This window comes from Rhopalosiphum padi, chromosome 4 (genome assembly GCF_020882245.1).
Source record: "Rhopalosiphum padi isolate XX-2018 chromosome 4, ASM2088224v1, whole genome shotgun sequence".
Lineage (NCBI taxonomy): Eukaryota > Metazoa > Arthropoda > Insecta > Hemiptera > Aphididae > Rhopalosiphum > Rhopalosiphum padi.
In genome coordinates, this window is record NC_083600.1 from 51,458,756 (window position 1) to 51,485,742 (window position 26,987).

General features: G+C 27.0%; 2 protein-coding genes across 2 annotated transcripts in view; one reads left to right on the forward strand and one right to left on the reverse strand.

Annotated features, from left to right (window-relative positions):
* Positions 1-25,910, forward strand: part of LOC132930816 (ATP-dependent DNA/RNA helicase DHX36-like) — a 242,856-nt gene extending 216,946 nt beyond the window's left edge. Inside the window, exons 2-19 of the mRNA XM_060996889.1 lie at positions 18,153-18,241; positions 18,676-18,834; positions 18,916-19,100; positions 19,763-19,914; positions 19,986-20,157; positions 20,995-21,175; positions 21,325-21,517; positions 21,667-21,841; positions 21,932-22,080; positions 22,156-22,245; positions 22,332-22,543; positions 22,620-22,697; positions 22,759-23,147; positions 23,206-23,391; positions 23,464-23,795; positions 23,879-24,185; positions 24,427-24,524; positions 25,756-25,910. Of these exons, the coding sequence (XP_060852872.1) occupies positions 18,193-18,241; positions 18,676-18,834; positions 18,916-19,100; positions 19,763-19,914; positions 19,986-20,157; positions 20,995-21,175; positions 21,325-21,517; positions 21,667-21,841; positions 21,932-22,080; positions 22,156-22,245; positions 22,332-22,543; positions 22,620-22,697; positions 22,759-23,147; positions 23,206-23,391; positions 23,464-23,795; positions 23,879-24,185; positions 24,427-24,524; positions 25,756-25,822 (3,174 nt within the window). The 5' untranslated portion in view covers positions 18,153-18,192 and the 3' untranslated portion in view covers positions 25,823-25,910. The remainder of the gene's footprint in view (positions 1-18,152; positions 18,242-18,675; positions 18,835-18,915; positions 19,101-19,762; positions 19,915-19,985; positions 20,158-20,994; positions 21,176-21,324; positions 21,518-21,666; positions 21,842-21,931; positions 22,081-22,155; positions 22,246-22,331; positions 22,544-22,619; positions 22,698-22,758; positions 23,148-23,205; positions 23,392-23,463; positions 23,796-23,878; positions 24,186-24,426; positions 24,525-25,755) is intronic.
* On the reverse strand, positions 682-4,542 carry LOC132930818 (thioredoxin-2-like). Its single transcript, XM_060996892.1, has 4 exons — positions 4,380-4,542; positions 1,771-1,875; positions 1,127-1,252; positions 682-1,058 (listed from the first exon to the last, which is right to left on the reverse strand). The coding sequence occupies exons 1-4, from the start codon at positions 4,401-4,403 to the stop codon at positions 996-998; spliced, it is 318 nt and encodes a 105-aa protein (XP_060852875.1). The 5' UTR covers positions 4,404-4,542; the 3' UTR covers positions 682-995.
* Positions 25,911-26,987: the final 1,077 nt, after the last annotated feature.

Below are 26,987 nucleotides of genomic sequence, written 5' to 3' on the forward strand. Positions count from 1 at the left end.
CTAGAACAGGGATGCACAACTTACTCAATGCTACTAAAGGAACAATTTTTGAAAGTGAAAATCTAGCAGTTCAGGGAACGTGAAAGCAAAAAAAAAAGAAAAGAAAAAGGTTAATAAATAAAATGAATAAGGTTCAATTAACATTTATGGTTCAATACTAGATAAGAATTCAGAACTACATTTAACGATAAACATTATATCAATTTTTAATATAATAAAATAAAATACAGAAAAATCCTAACATTTTATATTTTTATTAATTTGAAACGTAGCACAAACCAGTTAAAAATATTATGTGGACAACCAGTTTCCCATCCCTGCCCAAAATAATATTTTTACCTTAAGTTAAATAATATGTAAATTTACTCTACAATAATCAAACAGCTTTAAATGTATCCGGATGAACTCAATTTTTTTACAATATACGTTAGTAATAAAACACATACATCCATGACATATTTTTAAAAAGAATGACTCATTAGTGATGTTTTTGTGAGTAACACTTTTATAGAAACAAAAAATAAAAAAAATGTTATCAAATAATGAATAAATAATATAGCATAATATATTAATTTAAAATGTTTATTCCTGAATGAATTGTAGTTATTAGTGTGGCTCTTTAATATTATGTATTGCTATAACAAATCAATAATACTCCATAAATAAATAACAAAACTTAAATTTAGTTGGTAGCAATTTCAATGTACATTTTATTTTATTTCTAAGTAAGTACGTAACGTGTAAGTATACATTTCATTTCAGTTTCATTGCATAGCTTGGTTATTAATAAATTATAACATTATGAATATTGTATAGTTTTTTATAAAAAAAATATATTAATACTTTTTTTGTAGGTAATAATTTTAACCGAGATTTTAACCAAATACAATAATGAATGACAGTATAAAATCTATTTTTGTTTCATTGTAATAAAAAATTCATTGAATATATGCAGGTCCATTAAGACACTATGGTTGAAGCCAATTTTGATATTATTATTTATGTTTCAATAAATTCTCCTTTAATTTATCTTTGTTAGCACCAGAAAACCGAAAAATCTAAAAATAAAATATTTACAGTTAAATAAAATAAATTCAAACATTTAAATAATATTAATTAGTTTTACCTCTTTTTTTGATTTTAGGAAGACAAATGTGGGCATAGATTGGATGTTAAACTCAATAGCAGCATCTTCACATTCATCAACATCAACTTTCAGCATAACTACATCAGGGTACTCGTTGGCGAGTTCCTAAAAAATGAAATGTATTTTAAGTACTTAGTAATCAGACCTATTAATCAAGCACATAGCTTTTTAATTTCAAAAAATAAAAACTAGTTCATTCATATTTGTGTAATTTGGAATACTTAAATACATAAAATTGGATTTGTGATGAAAAATTGAAATCATAATTTTAAATGAGTGCAGACAAGTAGCAAAGGGATACCCCACAAAATATTGGTCCACTATCAACTCCAATCATCTAAACTTTAAATAATTTTAGAAAAATATCACTACTAAAAAAAGAAGTATGATGAATTTTACACAAATAAATTATTAGTCACTTGAAATTCAATAAATCTTTTTTTTTTTAATTAGTCATAAGCGAACAATTTGGTATGAAATATTATATACTATATATTTTGAATAAGTACTAGTTAGAAATATATAATTTATATTATTCATTTTCATAATATATACATTATAATTCAAATTTCATTATAATAATTATATTATTATTAAAAAAAACCAAGAAACTTAATAATTACTTCAATGAATGGAGCCATTAATTTGCATGGACCACACCATTTGGCGAAAAAGTCGATGATGACTAATTTTTCCTTGGCATCGGTCAATTTAGTTGCCAAATCGGCCTGCAAAACATAAAATGTATGTAAATATTAATAATATTATAAATGATACATAATTTGTTTAAAAAAATAATATTATTTCAATATAATTATTTATCTATAAAACAAAATAACATCAATCTGAACTCTGAAGTGAAATATTAATTTTGCATATCAACTGAATATAGGTAGTTATTCAATATTCATGTAATTATAATAGTGTATAGTATATTTTAAATATAAATTAAATAGTATTACCTATTAATTACAATTTTTTAAACAAATTTAAATTATATATATATATATATAACAAACAAGGTTAACACAAGGATAATTATTAACATAATATACTTAAACAATACATAAAAAATTACATTGACACTAGCGACCACTAACTTTTTTCTTTTTTTTCTAACAATCAAATTATGTAATCTTATCAATAAACTCAGGTTTAATGCTGAAGTATTAGATTATGTTACTATGAATGAAATCACTTGAACATTATTTTGAAATATAAATAAGTGTGTCCAAACAATAAATTATTGAAAATTTTAAATTAAACACTTAGAAAATATTCATTGTTAAATATATTGTGCAATAAATCTTTTCTTAATTACCTATATACACATTTAAAAAAATGACATTTCAATACTGAATACAATGACACCTACTATTTTTTAATGTAGGTACAATTAATATACATCAAACAGTTATTATTTTTTATGAAAATACTAATGCAATGTATTTACATATAGGTACAAAATTAAACTTTTTTTAGATAAATATTAATTTAAAATTATATTCAAATACACAGTGTATGACAAAAAAGATTATTCATTATTATATGTATTAGGATATTTCCAGAAACATTATCCAGACATTAATGGGAAATGAAAATTAAAATAAAACAACTAAAAGATAATGAGTAAATATATCAAACCATGCCATGGCCTTGATAACATGTAGTTTAATAATATTAATATTAATGTTATTAAATATTTAAATATACAATTATTTTAGTGTTTAATAATTTAATTATCTAGCAATGGTTAATAAAGATAGCATTTACATTTTAAAATTTAATTATCTCAAAATAAAATAACTCATATAAACATCTTTTAAATATTAAAAACATAAATAAATTGGTTTTACCAAAAAAAAATTATTTATTAAAATTTCTAAAATAATTAAGAAATATGTCAATTATCAGAAAACTTAAAAATAATATGGACATACTGAGTCATGATTGACTAGGTAATTCAGCTACCTATTTGATTAATAAGTTCAATTTAACTACCATGTACCTGAAGTGTTGTGGGCCATATTTATAATTTTATCGTATTAATGGTCTGTGCATTATAACAATAAATTTAGCCTCATCGCAGCACACTCAGGTACCTACGATTATCAAATTCAACAATAATTTTGTGTCAATATTTCGGATTGAAGAAGAATAAATAATCAAGTTTTTGTGAGCGATTTTTATTAACAATTGGATACCTGGCAAGTACATTAAATTTAACATATCATTATTATACTATATTACACTAGCTAGGTGGGTTTACAGTGTTTTACGTCATCAAGGCGACCTTTCAACTTTCAAGGAATATACACTACACAGGTCGGCAGGTCGCATACTGATTAAGTAATTTGAAAATTAGAATTTTTGATTTGACGCGTGGTATAGCACTATAATAGCTGATACTGTTTATACCGTGCAAGACGGAGAGAATTCGTTTAAAAATTACTAGCGCCGACACAATATTATTCTTGTGATCCAACGGCAACCGATGGGTTTATCAAATTATATTATCCAACGAATGCAGTCCTCACACGCGCACACACACACACACACACACACACACACACACACACACCGGGAAACCATAGATAAGAACATGTCCGTTCAATTGACGAGAGCGCGCGCGCGCACACACACACATACACACACACACACACGAACGGCCATGACCACATAAAAGGGAGATACGACTGTATTATGTATAGTACATACACACGCATACAATCGTTCGCACGAAGATCTCCAAATTAAAAACTTCAATTACCACTGTTGGCGGTCGAGGACAAATTAAATAAAGCCCTTCACCTCGCCCAGTGCGGTCCTAGCGACGGCGGCGCGGCGGACCCGAATAGTCGATTTAGGCGGTCGCAGTTCGCACGTTAACATAATATTATATTATATGTTTTATTATAATGGTAGCAATAATAATAATAAAAATAAAAACGACGACGACGACGACCTTGTTTTCGACGTGCGCAAGACGAAAACCCGTTCCGTAAACGGCGCGCAATCGTCATTTGCGGTGAACACGGACGACGGCGATCGTAAAAACGAACAATAATAATAAATAATAATATTACAATATCGATATTATCGTCGTCGTCGTTATTATTATTATTATCGGGTAGTCACACAACGTGTATCGACGAAAAAAATATATAAATAAATAACTGCGATACGAAACGTTCGTACCAACGGAAATACGTTCAAATTGAAATATACTCACGGCCTCGGTGATGAGTTGAACCATTTTAGATTTCGGTGGATTCGGCGGTGTCTACGGGTTCACCGGGATAGCGTACTATAGTCGTTGGTGCGGATAGCGTGTGCGCGGACAGTGCGGACACGGACGACACGTCTGACGAAGTGTTCGAGTGTTCGGCGCATTTTCTGGCCATGGCACGGCGTCGGTCGATTCGAACGGTTCGACGACGTCGTGATGGTAGCGTTGGCGTAGGCGGGCGGAGTGCGCGCGGAACAATGGCGACCGCCGATCGGCAGTGCAGCCACGGTGTCCGTTTTGTTTGCATTCCGTTTGGACGGCTTTCGTCGTACGATATTCAATATTCATCCATAATTATTATATATTAAGACCATCATAATATACGTATTAATAAATAATAATATTATGGACTTAGATCACACGATTTCCAGTTACCTGTTATTGTAATAATCGTAAATCGTAGCTAGCTGATATTGTATAATTATACTTGATGACTAATAATTATTGCAGTATAATAATATCCCGATCGATTATAATATTATTAAGAATTTATGAATTAATACTAATTTATAATTTAAAAAAAATTGTTTTAGTGATACTTATCATATCCAATTTTGTGGAGATGATATTCCTTGTGTAGGAACTTACTTCCAATACTATCAAGCAAGTATTCAGGATCAATTTTCGGGGGGAGGGAGTATACGGGTGGCCTATATACGGACTTGAATACTACCTATTCATATTTAATTTTAAAATGTAGTAAAAATAAACAGATATTATAAATTTGTGATTCGTCATTAACTTGAGAACAATCTCGTTGTCGCTCTTTTTTTACGTATGTAAAAACAAACGTACGTTTGTTAACTTGTTGATATAAAATATTAGCTGTGGATTTATGAAATACCGAAAATCTTATGGAAGTATATAGGTTTAATACATTAGCGTATCCAAGGGAGGGGGGCACAGGAGCCATGCTCCCGTTCATTAGTCGTATAACGTATTCGCATTAAATATATTAAATAGTTGGTTGATTATATTCTTTTTGGTAGTATGTATATTTGGTAAAATTTTAGACAGTGTGCCCCCCCCTAAAAACAATTCTGAATACACCACTGGTTTAATATGATTTATTATATTTATGATACATACCTATTACCTACATATCCGAAAGCCAACACGTTGCGAGCTGTAATGTGTGTTTTGTGGCTTAATCCATAAGTTCTATCGGTCTGACAATTCTATTTTCGTCTATATGTTACGTATATTATAGCGTATACGTACTGTCTACAATATTTGATTCCCTCTTCCTTGTAAAAATTTAATGTTATACTGTTATACTTTTTATAACTTTCTTAAATCCTATTAATCTTAACCATCTCCAAAGAATAAAGATCCCGATTATCTATAAGAGTGGAAAATGGTTAAATATGGGTCTGTGTTCATAAAAACATAATTGACGTTGTGATGGCCAATTACAGAACTGTATTAGAAAAATATCTCAGTTCATAGCTCAATTGAACGTAGGTAATTAAAAATATTCATATTCATATTCATATTCAAACACCATAAAATAAGAGAAATTTCAATTTATTTGAAGAGGAAGGCTGAATTAATTTATGACTTGGAGAAGAACCCTACACTACGGCCTACACCATCCTTTAATTTAACTTAAATAATTTTTATATCTGACAAAATGTGTATATCGTATTTTATTTATACATTGTCATAATTTAATCAGACTTGTCTCACGATTAAAGAGGTAGACTATTGCGGTTGTCATCCCACACACTAACTACTTATCACAAAATAAATTACAATACCAAAATAATGATGACTAAAATCAAATAGAAAATAATCAATAATACCATGATGATGATACCATGAAATAAAATAATATTATAATAAGAGAATATCAGCGAACAATATTTTGATTTCTCTTTCTAGCCTACACGCTGCAAGGTGCAACATAGCACATTTATGTTCAGCTGAACCAACTTTGTGTTGTTAGCTTGTTAGCAACTTTAACACAAGAATGAATTGACCCATTTTCAAACTATTAAAAACAATAGTACCCACTACCTATCAGTGTTTTTACGTTTTATTTTACAATATTTAAATTTTTCTTATATATATAAATAACAATAATTTTTAAATTGTAATATTTTACATTCTCATAACTTGCATTAAAATTGTAAAATATAAACGTACAATCACAGCTGAACTATCTTTAAGTTTGATAACAGATTAATTCGATTTAATTTTAATGTTAAAGCTGATTTTCATCTGAGCACACATATTTTGGTATGTTGTGTGTGGTCCAGAGAAAGAAAACAAAGACTGCTGTAGGTACTGACATACTACATAGTGACATACAATAATATATGATAAAAACTTGGAAAGAGGCTGACTGTTTTAAACGAAGTGTTGAATAATTTATGTAATTATGTTAATATATTTTAAATAATTAAAATATAAACTTTAATTATTTACAATAAAAAAACCAAATAAATAAACTAATATATAAACTTTATATTAACATTTACAAATATCCTATCTTATCTATGATGATAAATTGAAATGGTTAGCAGATAACTAAAATATGTTTATAAATTTATAATGTAGTGTATACCTACACACCAACGTCAGCAATTGTGGTTGCAGTATAAATGTAATAGGATTTTAGTGACGCTAACACAAAAATGCATATTATGTATAAGATGTATCTTAATTATATTTTAAAATTGTTGTATAATAATAAACGACTTAAAAGTTTATTTGTTATAAATTTCTTGAGTGGCTAATTTAAATCCCCTTACAACCGACACTCCTCTTTCAATTTCACATGTTTTGAACTACTGATGTATTATATTGAATATAAAACATTTTTCTTCGAACATACAACGAGTCAACAAATATGAAATATTCTCTAATAACTACGGTAGAATTAGAAACTAATAAATACTAGTTAGTTTTACTGCCGAATTGGCTGCAATAATTTCTAATCAATGATTTTATAATGTTATTACATCGCACTCTATATATCTATAATATATTATGCACTGCAATTTATTTAATCCACTGCAACAATCAAAGTAATTCATTTTTCAAACAATAATGTGTGAAATTGTAAGAGCTAAAATAGCCAATATGGCAATATATTGTCCGAAAAATATTAATTATTTAAAATAGAAATATTTACCTTGATAATTTTAATGATTATGAATATAAATTATAACTCATTATTAATAATTTATTGTCTACATAAGTTTATAAAAGTAAATCAATATAATAGTAAATATTTTTCTGGTATAATGATGATCACATAACTTAATATTATCTAAGTTATATTCTTAAATTTATCTATTTATTTTAATGGACTTATTTTAAGGAGATCTTTGCTTAAAAATTGTATAATAATAAATATCTCTATACATAGAATCTGCAATCAAAGTCCGTTTTAGACACTTACGAAATGTTTAGCTAACAATAATAACTTTCTGGTTGTGGAGCCTACGCAGAAAAAGAAACTTGATACTCTACAAAATAGACCAAATATCTATTTCATAAAATAAATTAACAATAAAATATACTACGTATAGGTACTGTACGTCTGTACAATGTAGTACATTATATATTTTAGAAAATAGAAATGCCTATACAAACCCAAAAATTATTGTAATTTTGACTATTGCGTAATGTAGTCTGTAACGGTTTATTTTATTAAACTAAACATAATATTAAATAATAGATACTGTTTGTATCGTATTTAAAAAAATATAATTTAACTAATTTAGAAAATTAATCTAAAAATTAACACAGGCCACATTTTTTGAAAAACAGTATGTTGAACTGAAAGGGGAGAATGCAGGTAACCCATTATTCTTTATGTAAATATCTAATTTTTTACAAATATTGACATAAAATTTCCATAAATAAACTATGCTTATATATTTTTAGATCGATTACAATAATAACTACTTGTGAGAAACCTTATATTGAAAATTAAATTATTAGTTATAAAAATTGAAAACGTTATACATTTTTAATTATAACAAAATAATTTGCTAGTTTTCATTATATTTACGTTATGATTTATTATAACTTCAATACTTATAAAAAATTATAACTATATATATTTTTTTTAAATAGCTTTATTATTTACAACTTATTAGGAACCCCGAATTAAATTTTTCTAGCTTTTTGACTTAGAACATATTTATCAACATTATTTTATCGAAAAATACTTTGAAAAAAATTTTAAATGCTTATAATTAGCTCCAAAAAAAGATAAAATATTTAAAAAAAACATACCACGTAATAATAATATATACAATTGGTAAAAATCTCAAAATTCTATGGTTTTTTTTGTTTTTAAATTACAACAAAATAGGAAAATTGTATGTAACTAAATGGCCTATGGACTATGGTCACCTATAGGAATTGAAAACATTAAACAGTTATAAGTTATAACATCCTCCGAGTTTCAAGGAATCGATTGGTATATATTTTATTGAAAACGGTCCAATAGTTTTTAAATCTATAGCAGATAAACAATGAAATATTTATTTATATATAATTAGAATTAGATAGATATTATTCTACAAACACGTATATTATGTTACCGATTATTAGGTTTCGAAATAATAATAATAATATACTCGATCCACGACCTTGAAACAGGCGAGACCTTGCGTGTATCATGGACTTGACTCATACTCGGCACACGTATAATATTAGGTATGTTATATTATATATCTACGTATAATAATATTATAATCACGGATCGATTGTCGATCAGACATTTACGTACTAATGCGTAATCTATATTATATATTGTTATACATACCGATTGCCGATTATTTTAATTGTTAAAACTTAAAAGTGAAAAGTAATAAATAATATTCTATATTTATTTATTTTGTCAGCATCTGACCAGTGGACGCGTGCAACTATGACGGCGATTACAGCTGAAAATCAGTATGACAAATTAATATATTCGTCATCTGGCTCACGTTTTATTCTACTATATTATGTATATTATAGTATTATAGTATTACTCACACCATGTCCAGCAGTGAGAGGCATAATAATTAATAATATATTAATAATAATATGCGTTATATTAAAGTATAATATGCATAATGCGTATAATATTCGTTATGTTTATCCTATAGGTGCTTAAATGCGGAGATATTATAATCTTCGTTACATTAAAATATTTTTATATTGTAAACACAGGTGGTTAACTGGAGTGATTTTTTTTTACCACGATAATTACAGCGATTAATTTCAGAATTTCATATTCGGATCAGTGGCTGCACATTTATACGAGGTAGATATGAAGGATATATCCTCTACTTTGCTTTTTTTTTAGGCTCGGTCTTAAAAGTACAGTTTTTACTTATAAATTTGTTATCCTATGTGGTTGTGATAGAAAATCAATATTATTATGTTCTTAGTTATAAAATGCCTTACACAAAGTAACTCAGGTTAAAAGGTTACAACAGTTAAATCCAATTTTATTTTATGGTGAAACACTTTTTTACACACTTTTGGAAGATTATTATTAATTGTGTGGTTATTTATATAAGCACTAAACATTTTTTTCATATTGCATTCATAAAAAAATCCTATTTAACTCTGACTTGTTTTTCCGATTTTGATTGATATTATATCAGTACATTTTATACAAAAAAGTCTACAGTAATTGAATAAATTCATTGTAAACATTTTTATTTAAAAAAAAAATTTTAAATCCCAATAGACTTATATTAAACTCGAATGCAATGATAAATATTATTGCTTTGAAATGCTTTTGCATAAAAATAAAACCATTCTAAATGAAACTTGACAAGTAATTATTTTCATACACTTTACGTATTATATATTTAATTACATCATACAGAAATTTATAAACTATAGAAAATACTTCTATAATCTATAGATCTATTATACTGGTCTATCTAATATATATACATTATACATATCACATCATAATATTATATAATTTATTGAAGGACATTGTATTTATTGCATAAATTATATAAATATATAATTTATTAATAGATTAGAAAATTAAAACAATTAATGTCTTATATGATTTTATATTTCTTAACATATATTGATTAACAAAGTAAACAATTTCAAAAATCTTCATGTTTCCCTATACAATGGCAGTATTTGGTCATTATTGTGGGGTGGGAGGAGAGTGAAAAAACAAATATGCACACATGGAAACAAGTAATTACATTATATTTAAATAAATTTAATATTCACATAAAAAATGCATAATTTATAGTCATACATTATACGACGTTGCTGATGTGCGTATCATCGTTGCTACATGATAGAATAGTATTTGACCCCTCAATGGTTTATTTTTGTACCATAAATTGTGAAATAATATTTTTTACTAATAAGTATTAAAAATAATATAATTAAATAAATTGATATAATTAATAATTATATATAGAGTGATTTGTTAAGATTATGCTCATCCCCATTTTTAATTTACCAATGCATTTATTCAAATTCGGATTTCTACAATTTTTAAACATAATTGAGGGCTACTATTCCATATCCTTAGATTTAATACAATTTTTAGAGATACTCTGTAATGATAATTTTTTTTTTTTTAAGAGAACCAACCTTTTTTAGTATGGATTATGAAGATGATTTTTCTGAAAATATTTATGTATCTATATCGAGATTTAAACAAATATTTTTTGAGTTGTTAAAGGTTTTCACAAAGGATAATAGTCATTAATAAATAAAAATAATGTTATAAAAATATAAAATAAAATATATTTGATTTGATTTAGTATTAACATACTTATTATACCCAGTAAATATTTACAAAATATAACATTTTCATAGATAAAGATGATTAATCTATTATCATTAGTTTGAATTACGATTTAGATACATAACAATTTTTAAAGATATCATCCAAGTACTTAAAAAGGTACAAGAAAAAATATAATTCTCATATTATAAAAAATAAGTTGTCATCGCCACAGGATTATCTTTAAAAGGTATCAAAAAATCTAATTACTTTAAATTAAGTTAAAACTTTAAAAGTGTTAAGACTAATAAGTAAAATATTTAAAAATTCAGAATATAAATACATTCGTTATGTTTTTTTTTTAATGGGGATAAATATGCTTGCTGAATTACCGTACATATTTTATTAATTATAATGAAGAACTACATATTTAAAATACTATTATTTTGATATTATAATAATATTATTGTAAATCGTCCATATAATAGTAAATATACTTTAATAACCTTAAATTGCCTACCCTAAGTCCCGTAAACAATTGTTAAAATACACATATTATCTGCTATGACTATATATGGTTTGTGATTCAATACTGATCGTTTTTAAGGAGTTAAAAATAGGCAATTTTCTAAGTAAATGTATATTGTATTAACTATAAGAGGACGCCACACCAGTATTTGTTGTCTCCGTCTTACAAAATATGTGTAACATAGCAAGTCTACTCTTAGCAGTTATCGTTTAACTTCGTAAATTTTAATAATAAAATGAATCTACTTATTTATGAAATTTAATGGTAAGAACTTAACCAGTATTCATATGTAGGTTTTTTACTATATGATTCCGTTATTTAGCAATTTATTATTATGACCATCATTTTTTAAACTATACCTACTGGCTACTACCTACTTTTTATGTACGTAAAATGCTATAAAAAATTGAATTGTCGTAAAAAAACTAAATACGATCAAATAAAGTTCTTACAATTCAGCTTCATAGTAAGTTAATTCACTTTAGTTTTAAAGCTAACAAAGTTAATCACCAACTGCTGAACGTAGATTTGCTCTATGTATGACGGACACAATAAATGTGAGTGTATATTGTCCTCTTAATGTGTAAAATATTATAATTAATAGTTGGCGTGTATTACTATTAAGTAAATTAAATAGTTGAACACTCCTGTACGTGCACATCAATTACATGTTATACGAATATTAATCATTATAATTTTTTATTATCTAATAGGTAGTATAATTAGTTTTTTTTCAATCGTTATTCATAACTAAACTAGTTAAGTATATGATATTTTTTTGAAAATAATTTTTGAATAAAACTTAGTTGAAATAAATTTTTTTAGTCAAATATTTAAATTTTTAATATTAATAGATTTCAATTAAAAAAAAAAAATTAAAAGTAGTATTCAATTTAATTTTATAATATGTTCAAATATTTTTTAGAAATATTATCCGGTTATTATTCAGTAGGATAGTCTATCCGATAGAGGGTACAATTGGAATACGGTAAATCTATTTTGATAAAAAACACAGCTGGGATAGAACTCTCTTAATGTTAGCTGAGTTGAATTTTAAGCTTTGTTTTAAACAAAAGGCTCTTTAATTAGTATTCAAATAATACACTGCTTTGAATAAGAATAGCATATTTCCTTTGTAGTGGTCATTTATAGACAAATTTTCATTTTATTTATTACGAAAGATATAGGTATTTATAGGAATTTACCTTTTTGTAAAACAGGAGCCGAATGGGCTACGTCCAATATTACACATAGTGTGAACTGCGGGTAAAGCATATATCTGATGCGGTGAACATTCCAACAAAATATAATATTTTAGTCCAATGTTTATTCGTTGTGATATCTTTCACTCGCCGTTAAAATTAATAAACGATAGTAAAGTTGTGAACGCATATCGTGTAACAACTAACAGAGATAACTGAAAAACACGCAATCAACTGAAGACATTTAAAAACAAAAAAAAAAAACAAATAAAAAATTACGGAAAATATAAATATATTTACTCAGAACCTGCATTTTTTTGACAATTTTGATCTTGTTTTTTCATAATATATATTATGTTATGATGCCGAGCACAGTAATTTTTAACTGACCAATTATATTATTATTATTATATTTGTATTATATATATTTTTATTAAATAAATATATAATACAGTGGCGGGACTGGGAGAAAAAAACAGCCCAGGAAAATCATAATTTTAGAGACCCTCAGTATACTTACGGCTTTATATATATAATATATAATTGTAAACACAATTTAGCTTTTAAATTTTTAAGTATTTTAATAAATTGATATAAAACAAGATAAAATAACTATTGTATATTTGTATATACTCTAGTAATTGCCATGTATATAATTTAAATTACAATCAGTTTGATTTTAATGAGTAAGTTTATTATTTGCAGTATTGCACTTTTAGGTGTTTTATTTTTAATTATAATATTTTACTTCTTTCGGTTGAACTATACGTGAAAAAAACATTTTAAACAACACTAATCATACCAAAATTAACTTAACAAACTAACTTCTATATATTATTATATAAGTTCAGTACAATATGACTGTATAATGATAAATATAATATATATTATTATTATTATTATATAATTATATATTATTATTATTATTATTATTATATTATTGGTGGGCAATTTTCGATCGATTGATTGGTAACGTAAATATAACATCACGACAACGCGTATCCTATGTCTTGACGACGTCCTTGTTTGTTTATTCAGCAAAGTATTTTAATTTCAAAAAATTACCGACGATTTTTAATATTTTCTTTCATCGCCGACGACGAACAACGGTAGTGGTGGTCACACCACAGTTCGACACTTTCATTCTGTCTAATAGAAGCGGCTTTCTGAAATCGGAGGCATCCGACAAATGGCGCATGGCGGTGATGTCCGACGAATCATTCACGCAGTGGCATACGACGAGTCCTGCACGGCAGTGGCGTCTGTCGAGTCATGCTCGGCGGTGGCGTCCGTCGATTCATGCACGGCGGTGGCGTCCAAGCGGCCATGCACGGCAGTGGCGTCCAACGAGTCATGCACGGTGGTAGCGTTCGACATGTCGTTCACGGCGGTGGCGTCCGACAGGTCGTGCACGGCGGTGGCGTCCGACGTGTCGTGCACGGCGGTGGTGTCCGACGTGTCATACACGGCGGTGGCGTCCGACATGTCGTGCACGGCGGTGGCGTCCGACGTGTCGTGCACGGCGGTGGTGTCCGACGTGTCATACACGGCGGTGGCGTCCGACAGGTCGTGCACGGCGGTGGCGTCCGACGTGTCGTGCACGGCGGTGGTGTCCGACGTGTCATACACGGCGGTGGCGTCCGACTGTAAGTCGTGCACGGAGGCAGCGTCCGATGAGTCCTACACGGTGATGTTTTCCGGTGGCCAGCAAAAGTGCACTGTGGTACACAGCGTGTCGTCGACGGCGGACATCGGATATGTTGTGAACAGCGAGTCGGCGGTGTCGAACAATGAGCCTGTGGCGGTGAACAGCGAGTATTTACCGGTGGATAGCGGATAGGCTGTGGATAGCGGGTGGACGTAAAACAGCGGCACGTACACTGCTGTGATGATGATCGACGGTCGGCCGATGTTTCACCGCAAGCAGGCCTGTTCGTATTGCCCTTACAAGTCACGGCCCTACTATAAGGCGTCACGTATTCGGGCGTCGACACATCGCGATGCATGTAATCCCACATCACTATCACACCCGACGACACTGACATGACGCAAAAACATAAAAACAATAATATTTTCGTTACTGAATACATCTTCATCAGATGGGTACCAAACGAATTGGTATGTTCGGCTGGAAGGTCAGAAAATAAATGGACAGTTTCTTACGTTATTCAAATAGGTACTATAATTATTATAATATTGTGTTGATAACTATTGTCTGCGAAACTGTTTAATGGCCAATATAATATTTTAATAAAAATAATAATACATTTTTATAGTTTACTATAGGTTTTTCTATTTTATATTTATAAACCATAGGCCTTGACTGGCCTCGTACTTGTATACTTTAAGCCCTAACGATATGTAATAAAATAAACATTCAACTATGTACCGAATAAAACAAAAATGTATTCGTATAGAAAAGAAAATATAAATATGAACTTGATTTTAATTTCTACATTTAGGATTTACATGTACGGTTTTTGTATTGAAAATTAAAATATGCATTCAATATTCATATAGTATGAAATATGAATATAATAATTAATATTAATTATTATTAATTATTACCTCTACCCCTCATATCTACAGATAATAATAGTTACGTTATAGTAATATAGTAAAATAAAAGACGGTATTACAGGTACATGTACAATAAATTGATGGTGATAAATTGATAAACTGATGAATTCATGTGACAAAACCACAAAAACTCAATATCTTCAATTTTAATTTACACATATAAACATCATACATATGTAAGTTTTTAATGCGTTTTATAATTTATCACAAAACATGGGTTACAAATATTAATAGAGCTATTAAAATTAAAATAATCACTAAATTACCATGAATGCGCATTAAAATTTATAATTTATATAAAAATAAATCTAATAAACTAAACAAAATTAAATTTTTTGTGGTTTTTTTTTTTGCATATTTGGTGACGATTTTAGAACAATTTTATCTAAAAGTCAATATTACAACGTCATATAAAATGAATTAGGTATACAGAGCGTAATACAAAAAGCGCCAGATAATATCATTCAATTTCGTACGCAGGTGGACAAGTCATTCCTTGTAATACGTCATTTAATAACTGCTTCATAATATTTCTGATGCCAGGTAGTTTTTACGCACGACGTTATAGGTATTACTTAATAAAAAAAGAAAAACCTTAATTTCCATCAAACAAGATGACAGCCAGTTCACTTTTCGGCAGAAAAGAAAAAAATATATAATTATATATTATTATTTATTACACATATTTTACCTACATTTTCACCTTTCTGATCGTACGAAGGTCCATAGTAGTAGTGTTTTCGAATAATTGCACCACGCGACTTTCAAGATGATATTATATTATAATCATATTTTAATTTTCTGGTTCGGGATTGTTGGATTTCTATGTTTCTAATAAGTAGAAAACATTAGGGAAGTAAAAAAAATGGTTGAAATATTTATCCCACTTTACGTATTAAGACTATAAGCTGATTTTATTTTTTACACAATTTTGTCAAAGTTATAGAAGATTGTTTGAAAGGCACCATAGTGGTTTATAAAATATATTATTGAAAAAGTCGTAAAAAAAAATATCTTTGTTTAAAAATGTCGTTAAATCAACAATAATTAAGTATAGAAACGAAATGAATATTAACCGATTTACAACGAGTTTACCCGTGGTCTTTGAGGATGGCTGGACGGACCAAAAGAAAGTACAACAGGCATACATTATAAGAATTTCTTATAGAATTTAATTTGAAATTTTAAAAATAGCGGTATAAATGTGAAAAGTTTGTGGTGAGTCGTGAGATAATACCTATATAAATAATCAAATGTATTCCATTATAATTGTGCAAATGTGCAAATGTGCAATGTTATACAAAGCATGCAGTTTGGAAGTTGGAACTGTCACTTTAATTGTTTCGTTAATATGTAGAACGAATATTAATATAGTTGCTTATTTAAAATTAATAAATTAATGTGAACAATTCAAAGTTCAAATTCATAGCAAATGAGCCACTTTAAAGAAAAAAAAAACTGCTAAATTAATCTACCTACAAAAATGTTATTATGTTTATTGTTTATGCTCTTTTAAGATTGTGACAACATATTATGTGGGTGAGACGTCCTCTTATCTAAAGATGATTTGAACTTTTAAGTATTTATTATATTATTTGAATTTCAAGTAAATTTATTAAAATTAAACTATATTATTTTTAACTGAACTCGGCAACTCAATGCAACTCAAAATATGGCCAATTTGTTGAAAGTGGAAATCTAGCTGGTCAGAAAACATAGAAAGCAAATATAAAAAAAGAGTCACTAAATTTTACAATCGACACTGGTATACATTTATTTATAAATAATATTATATCAAGTCATTTATTAATATTTCAATACTAGATATGAATTCATATCTACGTTTTACGATAAACATTGTATCGATTTGATAAATATAATCAAAATATAAAATACAGAAAAAAATCCCAACATTTTATACTAATTTTATAAAGTAATTTGAAATGTAGCACGGGCCAGTTATAAATGGTACGCGGACCGTCAGTAAGTTGCTGCCCATCCCTGGTCGATAATATTATGGTTTTTTGGTGGTGATGGTTTGAAACAATTACATTTTGGCGGGCGTTCATGAGACTGCAGTGCACATGCGCAGAACGAAGTTGATATTAGATATCGGCAAGTCCTCGTGTTTCGTAGTTTCGTACTCGTTCTCGTTATTCTCGACTTGTGGCGAATTCTATTGTGCAGCAGGCTGTACCACGACTGGCAACAATTGAATAATTAATTAACTAATAACAATAATTGAAAAATTGTATTATTATAATATTAAAGTATTAATGTGTATATTTTTGTCTTTTCTTTTCTCGTATAGTAAGTAATAACATGCCAACATGGTATAGTGGTCATCCCGATTGTAATTAATAATTATTGATCATAAATTATTGACACCGTATGATATCGGCCGACTAATGATAGTGATAATTATTGATAACGTTATTGCTTATTTTAGAAAAGAACATTTTTTAATCTCTACTATGTCTTCAGTTTAATAGTTCCAATTTATTTTATTATACTTAAATTTATTATGCAGTGAACACACACAGTATATTATACATATACAGTTTTTTTAACATTATTGGAGCCTGGTAGTACGTTGTTAACTATTCTTAGATGTTAAAGTGAATTTTAATTATTAACTGTTTTTTGCCAAAAAATGTGATAATATTATTAAAACTACTTATATAATAATACAACAATTGACTGTTAAACTACTTCATCATCATGCCGCCAATGAAACCTTTTAGAATTAATAAGCAAACCGGACCTAAAGGTAATATTGGATAGTTTGTTTTACGTATTAATGTTAATCTTAGTAATGATTACTGTTCAATTTTAATTATTGTAATAAACATTTCCATTGCATGCATATTATTATTCAATATAATATACTTTGGAAATTATGTATAGTTTTTCTTGATTCTTCTTTTTTAATCTTTTCATAATTTAACATGAACTAAATCTATAATAGTTAACATTGTTTTATACAAAGTATTACTTTGGTTGGTAACAGTCTAATAATACTGAAATAATGATTCATTACTTTTAAAATAATATTAATCTGTACAAATTATTTTTAGTTGAAATTATGTTCAGCAATATAACTATGATATAATATAATAAAGATTGCATAAGATATACAACTACACTTAAATGTATATAACATATGTTATTTATTTTTATAAGTATTATTATTTGATATTTCAGACAAAAATAAAGGCCCTAGACAGCAATCAAAATCATCTTCATCTAAAAATAATCGCGATGAAGACGACTTCTTTTTGGACAATGGTGGTCCATCAAATATAAATGATAAACAAAAATCAAGATTATCTCATCCTCCACATTTAAAAGGAAGAGAAATCGGTATTATATAATTTTAATTGACTATCTGTATTAAATTTTTATATTGTATGAATTTGATATTGTATTGTTTAATTATTACAGGCTTATGGCATGCTCGTAAACAAGCAAGTTTGAAGGAGGATGAAGAAATGCTTGATATGGCAAGACCTAAAGTCAAGCCACCTTCTCATTTAAGAGGTCGTGAATTAGATATGTGGCATAAAGAACAAAATCGATTATGGCAGAAATCCAAAAAGAAAGAACAACAAAAAGAATTAGGAAAATGTGTAAGTTTTTATTTAAAATCATCAAACTTTTGTAACTTAAGTTTTGATATACTTTCTTATTCCTTTAAACTTTCATTAAATGATTTCTCTCTCTGTACATTCCACAGTGACTTTATTGTTTGTGATATTGCCTACCTAATCTTCATTTGCCCTAGTCCAGCAGTTCCCAATCCATAGGATGCGGACAGCATAAAACTGGGCTGTGGACCATATAATTTTAAAACTAGTATATTACTAATGTATATATTTAAAATAATATTATGTATATTATATACATACGTATATAGGTATGCTTTTAGTCATTAGTAGGCCTCAAAGATTTTTTATAAAATTAGTTGTTCGCATCACTAAAAAGGTTGGGAACCGCTGCCCTAGTCTATCATTTTAATGTGATCACCTATTATTCTTTTCCAATTCCTCCAACATTCCTTTTAATACCAAAAATATCTTCTCATACCAACATAAAAATATCATAAGTACTTAATATATGATATTTTTTTAACCATATAGGCTTTTAATTTAGTTTTATATTCTGTTCTTTATTTTTGTAAATAATTCTATATAATATTGCTTCCTTATGTTTCTCTTAATATCTAAAGATTGTTACTAATTGTAATACAAAACTTAAATAAAATTTGGTATACGAAATTATTTTTTTGCAGTTCATTAAGTTAAGAATTGATGGAATTGCCCGTATGGAAATGGACTTACTGAAACTTGAAGAAGAATTGCCAATTCCTGATGAAAACATTAAATCAATCCCGTGTATTATAACAGGTTCTAAATTGAATACAAAAGATTATAGCAATCATAAGTAAGCTTGCTTAGTGCTTTATTTATTTTGTATTAAATAATTCAATTGTTGTTACTTATGAATTAATTAAGTTATAGGGCTTTAAATCTTTTGACATTAAAAGATGAAGATGTAGATGAAAATGCTGAGTACATAATAGATAGATATAAAAAACTGGAAGATTCAAATTTTAAAAGAAAATTTTTAGATAACATTACTGGATCCATGGAAGAAAATCTTGTTGCTTCTATTCAAAGTAATATGGTATGTTTCAAAGTTTTAACACATTGACTGCTATGTGGTCGCTAGAGTCCATTTGATTGCAGTTAGTAATGGAATATCTCTGACTGCTGATTGCTAAAATTTTTTACATAATATGTTTAATAGTCATAGGCTTCACATATCATGTATAATTTTTATGTTTTCCATAATAACAGTTTAACTTTTTTTAATATAATAATAATTTTGGACTAAGTTTCCTACATGACTTTCTTTTTAATATCAATGGCCAAAAACATTTACAAATTTTATTAGAGGCCACTAAAATTGTTTTGTTTTAATTATTTATAAGTATTTTAATTTTGTAAGAAAAACATTTTTTCAAAAAACTTCAGTTTATAGTTAAACCTTATACCAAACACTTGAATATTGTATATAAAGAAAATTATTTAAGAAAATATTGATTTCACATCAACAAAGATATCAAGCACAATAATGTTCTCTTTATAGATTACATATTGTCTCTATCTTACAAAATGCATATAATAGCAAATTGCACTTTCTAAAAGGTCCATTTCATTAGCTTATTTTTTATACTAGAATTAATCAAATAAAATTGTATAATGAAAAAATTTCTTATGTTATGTGTTGGAAAAACAATGTATACAGGTGTAGTCCTCTTAGTACTTTTGTAGTTTCACTGTGGCACAACTAGTTATTAGAAATTGTTTAATTATAAAAAAACATTCAATTTAGATAGGTACTGAAATAATGATTATATACTTTTAATAATGCTTTACATTTGAATATCTATTATATATATATATGCTATGCTTATTGTTATTTAAAAAAAGATATATTAACCTAATTTTTAATTTTTAGAAACTTCAAAATGATGAATCAAAAAATGCATTTTTGAGAAATGAACTTGAAAATAAACGTAAAAGTGCCAAGTATAGATCTATGTGTGAAATCAGAAAAAAATTGCCTTCTTATAGTAAAAAAGATGAAATTTTAGAATTGGTCCATAGGAATCAAGTTATACTGATAAGTGGTGAAACAGGTAATTATTATAATAACTATTAATTTTTTATATGAATTTACAACATTTGGCTTTGGTACAGTATAAATATATAATATAACAGATTAATACTATCAATACTTTTATTAAATTAAATTATAATTTTTTTTTTTTAAATAAATTCTACATAGGTTGTGGTAAAACTACTCAAATGGCTCAATTCATTTTGGATGATGCTATTATGTCAGGTCGTGGTTCAACATGTAGAATTGTTTGTACTCAACCAAGAAGAATCAGTGCCATTTCAGTGGCTGAACGTGTTGCTGATGAAAGAGCTGAGCGTATAGGAGAAGCAAGTGTTGGTTATCAAATTAGATTGGAAAGGTATGGTATATTTTATTAAGTATATTGTTATATTTTTATTTAAGCTGGGAAATACTAATTAATACTAAGGTATTAACTATAAATGTTTTATTTTTTTTATAGTACAGGGTTATAATATTAAGTAAATAGATACATTTATTATATTTTAGAAAACTTGGTCGTGAATATGGATCTATACTGTTTTGTACCACTGGTATTTTACTTCAACATATCCAAAGAGATTCAGCTTTAAATTATTATTCACATATTATTATTGATGAAATACACGAACGTGACACCATTAGTGATTTTACTTTAACTATTCTCAAGAGCATCATACCTGTTGTAATTAAATACATCTGTTTATAATACTATTGTAAACATAGTATTTGTTTAAATTGTATTAATTATTTTTTTTTCATATTATTTATTCAGAGACCTGATATTAAAGTTATATTAATGAGTGCAACATTAAATGCAGCAGCATTTTCTAAGTATTACAATGATTGTCCGTCTTTGAATATACCTGGATTCACATATCCAGTTGAAGAACTATACCTAGAAGATATCTATACATTAAATAGGTTTGTTCATATTTTGAATCATTGCTAATATATTATAATTTTATTGATTTGTAAAATAATTGTTGCCGTTTATAGGTTTAGATATTTTCCTAAGAAACCAACACAAAGATCTCGCAAAATAAAACCGGGTGATCCATTTAGTGAATTTGTAATTCCTTATGTAAAGTAAGTATTCTTGTAGAATATATGTGTTTGTGTGTTCATTGTTAACAAGTAACCAATGTTAATATTTAAATAATAAATGTTTGTAGTGAGATGAGGCGATTCAAAAAATTTCCCTCAGCAATATTAAATTGGTTGGAAAATCCAATCTCTGAAGATACAGATTATGAATTAATTTTAGAACTCATTTATTACATTTGTAATAATAAAGATGATGGTGCAATACTTGTGTTTCTTTCTGGATGGGATCAAATATCAAAAATGACTAAAATTTTAAAAGATAAAGGCTTTGGAAATACATGTAAAGTATATTGTATAAATTTAGAATATCATAGTTTGTTTTTATACAATTGTGTGCACTATTCTTTTTTTTTCAGCTCGGTATATACTAATTCCTTTGCATTCCATGTTACCTACTGTATCTCAAAAATCTGTCTTTGAATCACCACCTCGAGGTAAATTTTAATTATTTAAATTATTTAATTATATTTTTGTATAATTTTATAATTATAATAGGTGTTCGTAAGATAATACTATCTACAAACATAGCAGAAACTTCAGTTACTATAGATGACGTAGTTTATGTAATTGATAATGGTCGGATGAAGTTGAAAGGATTTGATGCAGAAAATAATATTGGAACTCTCAATGAAGAATGGGTGAGCTTAGCTAATTCTAGACAACGTCGAGGTAGAGCAGGTCGTGTGAGACCTGGTATTTGCTATCATTTATACTCAAAAGGGCGCGAAAGATCGTTTAATGATTATGTGTTACCTGAGATGATGCGGACAAGCTTAGAAGAAGTAATACTTCAAGCTAAAATATTACAAGTTGGTATGGTAACACCTTTCTTGGAGAAAGTAATGAATCCACCAGAAACCAAAACTCTTGAAGTAGCTTTAAAAGTATGTTATGGCTTATTTTACATTATTAAATGTACTATAATAAATATTTGTTTTATAGCTATTGATAGATTTGAATGCTTTGGACGAAAAAGAAAATCTTACTCCATTAGGTTTTCATTTAGCAAAGTTACCAATCGGGCCATTGGAAGGTAAAATGATTATCCTAGGTGCTATGTTTAGTTGCCTGAGTCCAATAATGACAATTGCTGCTAGTTTAAATTTTAAAGATCCTTTTGTCATGCCAGTAAGTAATTTATTTATTACATTATTTGGTACTACTTATACTTGTTTATTAAAATTATTTTTTATTATATAGGCAAACAAAGAATATCAATGTCGCGAAATAAAAAAAGAAATGGACGAAGGACACCAAAGTGATCATCTTATGGTCACGAGAGCAATGAGTAAATTTTTATTAGCAAAACAAGAGAATAGAGCATGGGAGTTTTGTAGAGAAAATTTTCTTATGTTCAATACAATGAATATGTTGCACGAACTAAAATCTCAATACGCTAAATATTTATGTGATCTGGGATTTATTAAAACACCCAGTTATACAGATTCTGAATACAATAAGAATTCAAATAATGTTAAGCTGTTGAAGTGTGTACTAGCTGCTGGTTTGTGTCCCAATATTGCTGTTTCTAAGTAAGTAAAATAAATATATTTAAAATGTTTTTAAAACAGTATAATATAATATGATTTATTAATTAATAATTATTACTTTAAAGCCCCAAGATTAAAACAAATGGCCGTAAATTTTCAAAATTTATTACTGCTGAAGATGGAAAAGTTGAAATTCATCCAAAGTCTGTGAATTCAATTGATAGTTACTATGAAAGTCCTTTATTATTATACCACACAAAACTAAAGACCACTTCAATATTTTTGCACGATACCACAATGATTTATCCATTTCCTGTGGTGCTGTTTGCAAAAAGTCTTAAAATAACTGGTGAAAAAACTGACCATGTTACTTTTAGTCTTAACCCTCAAATAAATTTCACTTGTTGTAGTAGAACAGCAGTTTTTATAAAGGTGAATATAAAATTTTTAATTATTAATAATATTGTAAATTACAACATTAAAATATACTACATTAATTTGTTTATTATTATTAGGTATTGATTAAAATTATTACATATTATTGATTACTTGATTGTATTAGTTTTATCACATTAATGGTTTAAACAATATTTTTTATTCAAATACATTCATTCAATACAATCTATTATAATTATTAACTACCACATATCTTTAATTTATTTTTATTTTTTAGCAAGTAAGAAGAAGATTGAAGTGGTTGATTGACCATTTGATGTCGCATCCTGAAGAAATAAGTTTTAATTCAAATTCAGGAAGTGGAAAAGCGCTCAGGTAAATATTACAATATTTAATAAATTATGTACCTATACTTAAATATTCAATGAAACAATTTTATTGTCATGGATTAATTATTGAACTATCTTTTGGTATAATATGACATTTTTGAAAAAAAATTAAATAAAATCAGTTTTGGCTAATTTATTATTTACATACATTTAATATTTAAAGTTTAAACTTAAAACAAATGAATAAATTCTTATATTTTTTTACCTTCTCAACAGTTAAAAATATTAAGTGATCAGTAAGGTAGTCTGTCAATATGAAAAATGCATATACAATATAAATATTTATATTTATATTTAATAATATTTTTACATTGGGCATAGTAGAAATTTAATAATAATAATTATATTACATGTTTATTTAATACATATATTAAGGGCTGATAAATTATCTATGATATTCTATATTCTTATATATTATTAGTGATTTTTTATTTTGATGTTCTAGTTAATTACAACTTAATTAAATATTATAGAATACAATAGATACTATTGAACCTAGGCGTAAAATTTTGGGTGCTAGGCCCCTTGTCCCCTATAATAATATTCTAAGTTATGCTCATGTTATTAAATAATACACAAAAATGTTGGGGTTGTCTAAGTAATAAAAAAACACAAAGTGAACAGCTTTATAGAAATGATTTTTATGATTTTAATAGTGATTATAAATATTCTCTATTTGTCTGTAAAATATATTTTACATATTAGAAAAATTGTATTCAATAATACAATTTTAATTCAACTTAAATTTAAATATAATATTTGTTTAGAATTTTTTTACACTTTGTCTAAAATAAGTTAAATATTTATTTTTTTTAATCTGTCTGATGTGATTACTCATTTGGATCTTACAATAGCTCATATTATTAAACTTATTAATGCTTTTTGAACATTCAGTTAATAAAATTGATATAAAACAAATTTACCATATTTTTATTTTGCATTTCTTTTAAATATTTTTTATTACTTTATTTATAATAAATCCATGGTTAAAAAATAATTAAAATTAGCTTACAATAACTTTTAGATTTAATAATCAATTTAACTATGATTCACAAATAAATTATTTGTTTTATTAATTAATAAATGTATTATTTTTTTAGTCATTGTATTTTAAAATAATAATTTATTAAAAATATATTATTTTTAATATACATTTAAATGAATAATTTTAAAATTGTTTATAATTGAACCACTAATTATCTTAAATTATTTTTCAGACTTGTTGTTGATCTCGTATCCGCAGAAGAACATCCTGGTACATTAGAATTTCCTTTTATGTTTTAATTTTAATTTATCAACATTTGTATTTATTGATATTGTAAAATTTATAAAAAGTAACTTCTAATATATTATGATATTATTTTGGTTAATATATTGTATGTTTTTTAATTAATTACTTACTAAGGGACTTAGTGCCAATGTAAATGTTGTCCATGAACATTTTATTAAAACAATGATTCTGTCTTGTAGAATTAATTGCTTTTTTAATGGTGTTAAATATTTTGTATTTCTATATATGGATTATACTGTTTCATCTATATTAATTAAAATACAAATGGTAAAAACAATTTAAGTTGACATCTCAAATCTCAATCTGAGAGTCTGAAATGCTCCTCTTGTGCCATACATATTGGATTTCACGATGTTCAATCTATGGCTGTATGGCCTAAGAAACAACTTGTTGGTCGGGTATTAGTAATTTATTCATATTAATAATCATCATCATTACAATTAAACCAACATAAAAGATATCAATAGATATGTTTATAATGGAATATTGTTGATATTACTTTCATAGTTTAACTAATTAAAATATATCAGCAAAGCCCCTTGTGTTTATAATTAACAATTTTACACAATACATTTAAATTATTATAATTAAATATGAGTGATTGGATAATTATTATGTTGTTTTAAATACTTCGAAGTTTGAATATTATTGTTCAAATATAAGTATTTTTTCATATTTTTATTTAAACCTTTAAATACAATTTTTTTTTTTTAGTTCAAGCCAAGTCTTATATCTCAAACTTATTACACTAGTATTTTATATGTTTATTGCAAATGCATTATTAATTACTAAATTACATTATTATGATGTTATAGTGCTGTACCCTGTACAATATCTTATAATAGGTATGTAAATATAATTATTCACACCAGCTGAGAAAATTGAATGATAAGTATGCAGTGTTCTAAATTTGTATAGTTTATTGCAGCCCCCCTCGAAATATCAAGAAAATAAAAAAATTATATTAATTTTTAATGGTCTATGAAAATCGCTACAAAAATCTTAAATTGTATTTTACAAAATTTGATGAGCCCCTCCGAAAAAATTCCTAGCTACGTCACTGATTGATTGTACCTATATACTGTGCCCGGCAAGAGAATGTGCCGATTCTGCGCAACTCCCCCGCGTCAATCTGTTATAGAAACTGGTTCCCCTGTG

Coding starts and splice junctions, on each gene's coding strand:
- LOC132930818 (XM_060996892.1), bottom strand. CDS start 4,403: ATGGTTCAACTCATCACCGAGGCC. Junction 1,876..4,379: donor TTCAACTCATCACCGAGGCC/GTGAGTATATTT, acceptor TATGTTTTGCAG/GCCGATTTGGCAACTAAATT. Junction 1,253..1,770: donor TAATGGCTCCATTCATTGAA/GTAATTATTAAG, acceptor TTCATTTTTTAG/GAACTCGCCAACGAGTACCC.